Source organism: Hyalella azteca, unplaced genomic scaffold (genome assembly GCF_000764305.2).
Source record: "Hyalella azteca isolate HAZT.00-mixed unplaced genomic scaffold, Hazt_2.0.2 contig5586, whole genome shotgun sequence".
NCBI classification, from domain to species: domain Eukaryota; kingdom Metazoa; phylum Arthropoda; class Malacostraca; order Amphipoda; family Hyalellidae; genus Hyalella; species Hyalella azteca.
The window spans coordinates 11,305-21,458 of record NW_025935770.1 but is presented as its reverse complement, the minus strand read 5'-3'; the positions used below and the strand labels follow the sequence as shown (position 1 = coordinate 21,458).

Here is a 10,154-nt window from a genome sequence, read left to right as displayed (position 1 = left end):
GCCTAAAAATGTTCGTCCGCCGTTTTCGTCTTTTATTGATAAAACTTTCGCGCAGGCGCAGTCACCTGGCGGAAGGCGTCATTGCAGGACATAAACATAAACTCTGAATTTGCCACCAAGTTTAATTTAACACACATAATAAATTTTTTTGCCTGAAATATCAACGTTATAGTAGAGAAAATATAATAAGTTGAAGATGTAATGCAATGTGTGATTAAACGCACTTACGACATTCACATGCTTTGTAGTTATGGCGGTTTTGACAAAAAGCCTCTGATTGTGACTTCCACCTCTGAAAACATTCACATGCTTTCAGAGGCGGTTTTGAAGTGATTAGATATGAAACGTACAGCGGTTCGATTACAGTCGTGTTATTGCTGCGCCAAGAACTTATTCATTATTTCAAATAATGTATGTAGAAGGTGTGCCAAATGATTAACCTAGAGCTTATGATATGCTAGACGTGTTTTTAGCAAAATAAGTTACATAACAATTCTACTTATTCCAACTAAATCAAGTATTAATTGGCGGTGCAAGGAATGCTTGAACGTCAACACCTCGTACAACGTCGACCAGTTCTTCATGCAACAAGTTATGCAACCCTGCGATAGCACGCCAGCTGCAAGTGGTGATGGTAGATGAGGGTAATTTTAAACTTTACAGAAGTTTAATAGCTCCTACTCTGAAGAATAGCAGAAATAAATGATATCTAGAAAATGTAGTAACACAAGTGCCTTTCATAAAGTCATGATGCAGAAAGTTAAGTTGAATAGCTTATTTCCACCGCCAGGCTTACAACAACTATACTCACAAACTTATAGAAAATTATTTTGAATGTCCAAGTCACGTAATTGATAACTTTCGGATCCATCAATAAACTAAAAAGAACTTTGTTATGACCCTTTCATTTCATATAATACAGATTTTTGTCAAGATAGGCTTTGCACAGCGCTACCGAACGATTGCTGCGAAGAATGACAATGGTGAGAAATACAATACTCAATATAAATTACAGTAGGAATTATTTTTCAGCAATTATTACTTTCTGTCGTTTGCAAGCAATTTCTTCGCGCCGTATATCGTTGAAGCATTAATTCAACAATAGAAAAGAAAATAAATCATATACGATGTAAGAATTTAACTCAGACATACAAGTTCATACCGTAAGAAATGTGTTTATGTTAAAAACTTTTATATGTCCCAAATTTATGTAATCATAATATTGAGACCAAAGCTGCAAGAATTCGACGATTTGAAACAATATCGTTTGATATAGTATTTTTTATGTCCGAATATGCGAGGCTCCATAAATTCCTCACAAAAGTCTTAAATCGCCGCAACGAGCAACGATATCTCACTGAGCACCTTCCCGACTTAAACTTCCTGTCTCTGCAGTTACTCGTCACACCATGCAAAACAGTGTGTATAGGTGCTTGTTAGTGCAGGCAATGTCGAACGACATCATTGGAGTGCCTCCCACTCCCATACACACTTCATTTCCCATGTTTGGGTTGCCGGGGGACCATTTGAATCCATAGTTGCTTGGCAGGACCATGGCTTGGTTGCTTGAAGCGTAGGTGCCGTCAGTCTGGCGTTTCAGGTCCACGTAGAACCATGGGAGTTTCCTGATCGTCAAAATGGCACGGTCCTGGAACAATCGAAACCAATTAGAGATTGTGAGTGTCTGATACCTTGAGCGAGAGGCCATGGAACAGGATGATCTCGTGAGCTCGATTATTCTCAAGATAAATTATGTAAACAGAAATTGCAAACAAAATTGTATTTTTGTTTCGATACAATAATTGCAAAATTACAATTGTAAACAAAAATGATCTAATTATTCACGAAATGCAAATAAAAACAATACCAAAAAATTAATATCAATCGTTAACCTAGTTGCCATTGTTCTCAACAGAGCCAATCATCTAATGAACTTGGGTGCCAAAGGATTTCGTTGTCAGACGCGTTGTCGTGATTGGGTCTAGCAAAGTTCTGATCTCTTGATGGTTTCTGTTAATTTAGCGCTGTTAGGGCTCATTCTATAAATAAATTATATAAAAATAATGCAAATAAGCGGCCTCAGACATTTACGCATTGTTGTGTTGTAATAATTATCGCCATTAAGAAGATAAATAAAACTGAATCAATGGGCAAAAAATAATAATTAAAACAACCTATCAATGAATACAAAAGCCAAAATAAAAAAAACAATCGTGCGCTTTCTTTAGGCCGACTGCAAAAATTACCTAATCAAATCTTTATTTCGGAATTTTTCTCTGTGCTGGAATTGCGCATTTGAATAACAAGGTACTGTATAACAGTTTCCTACGCAAAGTCACGTCAGTGGTGACTAAAAACATAAATAATAAATTACTAATCTACTATTTACAAGAACAGTACTTCCCCTTGCTACACAGCTACATAAGCACTGGACATTGGAATCGGTTTCACACACGACCGAACAATTTCCCGTTAACAAGTCCCCACTAACCCAGCAAACAATGTCAGGTTGATTCAACGTTGAAACAACAAAACTCGCGACGTTGAAATAACGTTGAATATTAGTTTAGAATGAAAGTAGAAGCAACGTCATTTTTTCAACGTCTTCCATTTCGACGCTGTTTCAACGTTAAAATCGCGTTGACAGCTGACGGCAAGATCGCGAATATCTGTGTGCGATTTTAAAGTCAGAATTTTACGCATATAAAATTCTGTAAAGTCAGAATTCAATGGTGTATCTCTCTATACTGTAGCTTGAAAATAATAGGTAGAGATAGATTTTTAAGATGATGTATTTATGGAAATTTTAATGGTTCAGGGGAGTCAAATAGGTAAAATTTAACAAAATAAGAAGAATTTAAACAAAAAGGGCCTTTATGTTGTAGCGCAAGCTTTCCCATTGTCAATTAGTCGCATTCAAGGTACCAACACGCTTCTTTAGACTTAACCTTCTCTAGTTTAACGCGAATAACAAGCTATAAATGTGACATTTCTGATATTTTTATTCATACAAAAAGTTCATTTTATTCAAGTTCAAAACAGCCTAAAGCAAAAAAACACTGCATGTAATTCCGTGGTATTTAATTTTTTGAACGCGCATCGTTTGTAGCTTTCAAACGAGTGCAAATACTTTGCAATTAACGCTAATAATGATCTATAAATTCAAATTTTCAAGTAATCTTTGTCTATTTTGTTTAAAAATTCTCATTTCTTATAACTATGGAACTGCCTTACGCAAAAACTGAAAAACAAACATACATACGGTTTGTTAAATTAAAGTTAAACGCGCCTTTTTTTGCAGCCACAAAAGGAACTTAAATCTAGCTTAATTAACACAAATAATAATCTATAAATATTTTTCTTTAATAAATATTTGTATATATTGTTGAAAATTGATAATTTTATATAATTTTTAAACTCCCTCGCGCAAAAACTAGGGTACATGCGGTTTGCTGCGCTAGGCGTGCCTTATCCGCAACTACAAAATGAGCCCAATAAATATTAAATATATTTCTGATTTAATATGAATAAATAATAGGACCATGATTTTCACATGTTATTTTGTCAGAAGTTTTTTTACCCGCAAAAATAACAGTAAGAAAAAGCACGTAAGTTTAGTGACTGAAGAATCCATTGACGTATCCTTGTTATTCCCGTAGGATCTTATGGCGCTGTGGGGAAGAAGAAGGTTTAATATAAGATTAAATATATTCATAATTATGGATATATTCAATATTATATCAAACATATTATTATTTGTTATGATTTGTAAAATTATAGCAAAAGAGCAAAACTTGAATTTTCTTGAAGCCATGGAATTGTGAAGCCATCGAAACATTATTCGTGTTTTGCTGTAAGTAGATTTGAGCAATAATTTTCATCTTAATTAAATCGTATTGACAGCAATGATTTCAAGTGAGTTTTGAACAAAAATAGTTATAATCATCGTGATCAATAATTCATGGTGCGTTCGTCACGATAATTTTCCATGTTATTTACACGCCAAAATCAAGATGTCGTGAGGGCTGATAAGCCTAAACTCATCAGACCTCTGCTATATAGACCTCCTCACAGCACGTAGAACGATCTGTACCTACACATCACAACACCTACAGGCCTCTGCTAGACCTCCTCACAGCACGTAGAACGATCTGTACCTACACATCACAACACCTACAGGCCTCTGCCAGACCTACTCCCAGTACGTAGAACGATCTGTACCTACACATCACAACACCTACAGGCCTCTGCTAGACCTACTTGCTTGAATCACCTACTCACTCGCATGCTTGAATCAAATGATTATAATGAATTTATGAACAGAAAACATTCCACAAAAGTTCATTATATCCTTATAGAAACCATTTCGGAGTCAAGCTCCATCGACAGTTCAAAAATTTTAGGAAGCAGATAACTGTAAGTAGAGTCGAAATACAGCGAGGTTGTTTTCGGGCGCGATAGTAGGAACGTTGTTTATTGTTCTTTTCCATACTCCGGCCCAGCACCCGAAACTATGTAAAGAGAATTAAAAGTTTTGTTCAATATATTTTCAAATGTGAATCTTCATCTGTTGTTGGTAAATAATTTAAAATCAATTTTTTTAGATACAAAGATATTCTCCAAATTCATTAGCAATCATCCAGGTTTATTAATACGTTTGTGGTGCACGATGCATATTTACGTACTTTGGTATGACGTCAGGCAATTTTTTTAAGGATGTGATTTATAAAGGGAGCCATAAGACAGCCATCTATTATCGCGTCCCCCTCATTCGGCTGTGCGGACTCACGACGAAGCGTGCCACTTTCCAATATCTAGTGGTGACTGTAATGTTTTAGCTTCTACTTTCAATGCTGCCGATTTACATATTTTATAATCCGTAAATATTTTGGTCGGTCGGTTAATATTGGGCGCCACTGCTTGATGATGATGTTGGTGGGTTCCTCCAGCATAGTGCGAGCGACTGTCTTGAGAACTTGTCTCATGCGGTTCCTCGGTCATCCAGACTGATGATGGCATGTATTACAGTCTTGATGGCGTAGTTGATAGTCCAATTACTCCAATGCAGCCCAAATGATGAAGAAGTCTACAACCTTCTTTGAAGCAAAATTAACGGACTACATCGGCTTCTTGGCGAACTCCCGTTTTTTTTTTTCAGGGGCAGTTGTTGCGCTTAGTCCGGAGCTCGACGTTGTTGTCAAGAGTATCACCAAGCCAGTTTAATTCATCGATGATCATGAGATTTACAGATGTCTTCTATTTGTAAACTTGGTTTTTAATTGATTTTTTTAATTTCGACAGTGCTAACAAATTATTGTATCTGAAGTCTAGAATTTTCGAGCTGACGATGGAGCAGGACTCCGAAACGTTTTCTATGAAGATATAGTGAACTTTTGTGAGATTTTCTTTGATTTAAAATGTTAAATTACTATTGCTTCATTGAGGCATGTGATTATTACTGCATTTTAACACATTACCATTGATGCACTATAACAATAATTGGAGTGAATTAAGGCGGCTATTAGGAAAATTGTGAATCGGAAAATATATTTGGTGTTTTTTTCTGACCAGGTTCAAAACAGTCCAAATTATAGCAGTACTCATACAATTAAGTAAATACCCTGTTGGTCAGCGGGTACGAGACGAGTTTCATGTTGAGGCTCTGGCACTTCTGGGTCGCTTCCCTGAAACAACACAAAATGATATCTCAGCGCGTGGAAATCGCACTGCCTGCATTGAAAAATTTAACATGTACCGAACTTGTCAATTAAAATAAAATCATTATCACTAATAGCATGAATTGTAGCGTTCTTATGAAATTAGTGGGTTTCATGGCTCATTACAAACTATTTTAAGGAACTATCAATTGTTTTAAATAATTTACACGGAGTATTTTTTCTTTACGGCCACTTCTGAGATTGGTGTAACTTTCAATTTGATTTATTTGTTGCTATGCTAATTAATAAAAGTCGCCGCCGTATACACAGCATATTATTTATGTTTTCTCCTAATTGTCCGTGAAAAATTTGTCCAGGCTTATAAACTACAGCTTTGCGATTCAAACAAACAAATGAAATTCAAACAAATTGACATGAAACCATTCCCTGTTTTTAATTAATAAAATCAATTCTCCTTTTTTTTGGAATGGTGAGTGTGGGAGGCCTTTTCTAAAAAAATAAAAAATAAAAAAAAAATAAATAAATAAAAGCATGAGAATTTCAGGGGCTTGTCGCGTTTAGCCACGTCTAAGCGTTAACATTTCTAACCAAACATCATTCCGATACATACTTGATACTTCAAAATCAATAATTTTGTTGGTGTAGTTGTGGTGGCACTAAGAAAGTGAGGGGGAACCAACATATGGTACAGAGTGGCCAGGAGGAGGAAGAAGAAACGACAGAGGTGAAGAAAACAGGTGCAGAGCACGTAACTGGATTTATTGTAGGTGCGTGGAATTTAGTTAGGGTGGGGATGAGTGTGAGCGAACTTGTCACAGCTTTAGATATTTTACACGTGAGGCGTGAAGGGTGAATTGTTGTTCAACATTTTTAGTACTTACACCAATTTCGCGTTTTTAATTTTCCGCGTTTATTAATTTTTTTCTTACTCATAAAGTAAATAGGTGTTTATAATAATGATAATTAAAAAAGTGAAGGTAATAAATGAGTTGTTTGAGGCTCATGAATTAAGTTTGGGGAGTCATTTGTTGGATTTGTGCTGGGTCATCAGTCTCATCTTAACCGCAATTCGCTTTAGGTGGAGTTCGTCTGTCCGTTGTTTCGATCGAGATAGCTGCACCAGTGGTCATTTATTCGACAACTGACGACCAAAAGTGTATGTGGTTAGGGAGTGCAGAGTTAGTGATATCATTTACAAGAATGGAGGTGTGGGACTAGGTGCCAGTGTTTTGGAGCTAAAGAATGACAGGAGCTACCTTGCTATATGGCGTCTGGAGGGCGTATGAGGCCAGTGTTATAGTACATGAGTAGCGGCACCGAGATAAGAGTAGTTCACCATAGGGTCAAGCCTTGGGAAGCTCAATTAATTTCTTGTGTCGTTAGTGGGTGGCGCTTGGTAGCCGTCGTTGGTTGTGCTTTCAGCATGGCCTTGAATTGCTGTCGCTTTCCAAATTCTGAGTTCCTTCTTATCGGGAAAATCTTGAGTGTATGCAGTAAGTCTTGAACGATTAGCTGCGACATATGTTTTGACGGTAGACCATGTTTTGCGAATTTGATGAAAAACTCTATTTCTATAGTGGGAATATTGCATTTTTGTGAAATGTGCGTGAGGTTATGAAGTCGCACTTGTGTGTATTTCAAATGAATCGTTATGCTCTGTTTTGGACTTTTTGGAGTTTTTATATGGAGTTTTTTCAATATAATGTAAAAGTATTGGTGGCATTTCAATGATGATCAAACAGAAGTGAGATACAAAGTGCGTTGACTGTTCAAAAGGCGATGATAAAACTTTTTTTTTTGTCAAGGCAATCTCCTAGGCAATCTCCCTTACAGATGAGAGCTAAATTCGTGTGGAGTAAAATGTAATAATCCCAAAACTAATCCAGTCCTTATGAGCCATTTGTCTTCGAATACTTTGATATGTTGTAAGGCGTGTAGTGTTTATACTGCAACGTAGATGTGTGGGAAATATTTTTCGGTTATTTGTGTTACCTCACCAGAAAATGCTATGTAAGTTGTGTTAAATAGTGGTTGTGGGAGGGCGTGGATGTAAAAGCTGTAGAAAGTTACAGAGAGGTATGCCCCTCGAGGGACACCTGCTTGGAGTTGGAGTGCGAGACCTATGTGAGTGCTAATTCTGAAGGAAGCTATTCTGTCCATGAGTTAGTCAGCTAGTGTTTTTGTAAAAAACGGAAGTAAGTGAAGTTTAATGATATTGCATTGTAGTTCCCAGCGCCAATTATTATCAAAGGCTTTGGGCACACGGCGAAGTACTGTGTTAATTACAATGTAACGTTATTCAAGGCGTATGGCTAATGTTTCGTCGAATGTGGCTAATGCTGAGTTCTTAAATTCCTGCGGAGTTCTTTTGTGGTTCCTAAAATCCTGTTGTGTGTGTTGTGAATGGTGAGGTGTTTGTATATAATGTTTTATCCAAGTGCTTCCCGTGGATATCTCAATAGTAATAATATGCGTTCAAAAATTACTTTTTAAAGACAACACTTCTAAAGAGGCCAGTGTATCTGCTGTTTCACATGTACAATGATGTTCTTATTTTATTTTTAAATATTGAAAAAAATTATTTTTTCAATTTTTTTAATATATAAAATTTTTTTATTTATAAAATTACTTATTTTGTCCATTGATTCATGCATTGTCTCCGACTTTATGCAAGTCTGCAAAAGTTTAGATCGATTGGACAGGTAGACGCGTGCTAAATATCGATTATAAGATTTGTAGCAGACAAATAAGAAGTGAAGTTAATTAAAGAGAAGTGTTGTAACAAAATAGATCGGTAGTTTGGACTTGGTGTTGTGACGTCACCGTTTAACAGCAGGAACATGATGGCGTGTTCTAGTGAGTCAGTGCAATTACCAGCGCAGATAGTCTGAATGAATATCTGTAGCAGGTATGGATCATGTTTAGGGGTCGGTGATTGAGTTGGAAAGCTGCGATGCCTGCGGGACCAGGTGCTTTCTGTTTAACTATTTTTAGTGTGTGCAGTAGTTCTCTAATGGATATGGATCTGAAGTCAATGGGTGGAATAACGTAAGATTGCCATTGTCGTGTTGGTGAATGAGATGTATGTTGTTGTTTACGTGGGTGCATTCGGTGTCTAAGTATCCGTTGTCTGTGTCGTTCTATGTGAATATGTCCTGACAGTGTTTGCAGAGGAGCATTTTTTTTCTGGGGTGTCGTGTTGTTTGTGTTTCTGCACAAGTTGTCTATTAAGTGATAGTGATGTGCCAATCAGTGTTAATTTATTGAAGAAGAGCTTGATATTGTGCTTATAAAGTAATGTTTTGAGAGTGTTTGAATATAAAGCGATGTACTATGGTGGAATTGAGATATCGATGGCGTTCTGTACGTGTTTGGTTAAGATGTATAAGTGAAAGGAAATATCAGTCTGCTTATATCGCAAGTTCACAAGGAATTTAAAAGCAAAGAAAATACCAAGCAAATTCACCATATCGATATTGAAAACGTTTCGGAGTCCAGCTCCATCATCAGTTCGAAAAAACTAAAACTGAGGGAATGTCTGTCTTAGAATTTTGACTTATAATATGATTTTATTCATTTTTAGTTTTTTCGAACTGATGATGGAGCTGGACTCCGAAAAGTTTTCAATATCGATATGGTGAATTTACTTGGTGTTTTCTTTGCTTTTAAATTCCTTAAAGGAAATTTCATTTTATTTTGGGACAGGTAGTGTGGGTACTCTATGTGCTGTGATAGTGTTGGTTTCTATAAGGTCCAGTTTGCTCCATGGAAGAATCTTTGAGGACGTATGAGGTTTCGTATAGGATTTGCTGAGATGGTTGCGATAATGGAAATCTTGTCGGAGAGAGTGGAATGTGCTGGTTGTGGATGTATGTTATGGAATACTTTTTTGTATTTGACTCGGTCTATTAATTGTTTCAAATCTGAAGTACTCTGCCAATGAATCAGAAAACTGATACGTTGTTTATGTAATCCTAACTCACTCCCAATTCAAGAAAGACGTGGGGATTTCCAGGAGAGTAGAGTTGCCGGCGTAGTTGTTGGCCATGACGTACGCGGCCGACACTTTCGTCGACACGTTCCCGACCACCGCTGGGTCCACAACGAAGCGGCATGGAGCAACCTGTTCGAGCAGTAGAAAGCAGTTATGCCCAAAGTAGAACCAGAAATAAAGAGAAAAAACTGTTGGTCTAGTACGAAATACCCATGTCATAATGGATTATTTAAGATTTGCCTCAGTCATTTTCTGTAACTCATCTTCAAAGATAATTGTAATTTACGCATATCAAGTCTTGAATTTGAGGATAATGTTTTATGCTTCATCGCTAATGTTTAATGCTTTTATGGTGATGGTGCGCTACCACTAGAAAAGAGTGTAAAAAACCAGGTTGGGGCACAGAATTTCCAGAAAGAGAAAAAAAGAAAGACAGTGGAAGACGAGGAAAGGCGCATAGGTTTGATTAGGTTTATTCTGGG

At 36.7% G+C, this 10,154-nt stretch overlaps 1 protein-coding gene across 1 annotated transcript; it reads right to left on the bottom strand.

Moving 5' to 3' along the window:
• Window positions 1-787: 787 nt before the first annotated feature.
• LOC108671085 lies at window positions 788-9,795 on the bottom strand. The gene is made up of 3 exons (XM_018158565.2): window positions 9,662-9,795; window positions 5,621-5,684; window positions 788-1,648 (listed from the first exon to the last, which is right to left on the bottom strand). Exons 1-3 carry the CDS (start codon window positions 9,724-9,726, stop codon window positions 1,403-1,405), a joined length of 375 nt encoding a protein of 124 aa, XP_018014054.1. The 5' UTR covers window positions 9,727-9,795; the 3' UTR covers window positions 788-1,402.
• Between the last annotated feature and the right edge of the window lie 359 nt (window positions 9,796-10,154).

Excerpts from the sequence above, each read along its gene's own strand:
- LOC108671085 (XM_018158565.2), bottom strand. The coding sequence starts at position 9,726 with ATGGCCAACAACTACGCCGGCAACTCTACTCTCCTGGAAATCCCCACG. Across the intron at positions 5,685-9,661 it reads ACGTCTTTCTTGAATTGGGA|GGAAGCGACCCAGAAGTGCC; the intron begins GTGAGTTAGGAT and ends GTGTTGTTTCAG. Across the intron at positions 1,649-5,620 it reads CGTACCCGCTGACCAACAGG|GACCGTGCCATTTTGACGAT; the intron begins GTATTTACTTAA and ends CGATTGTTCCAG.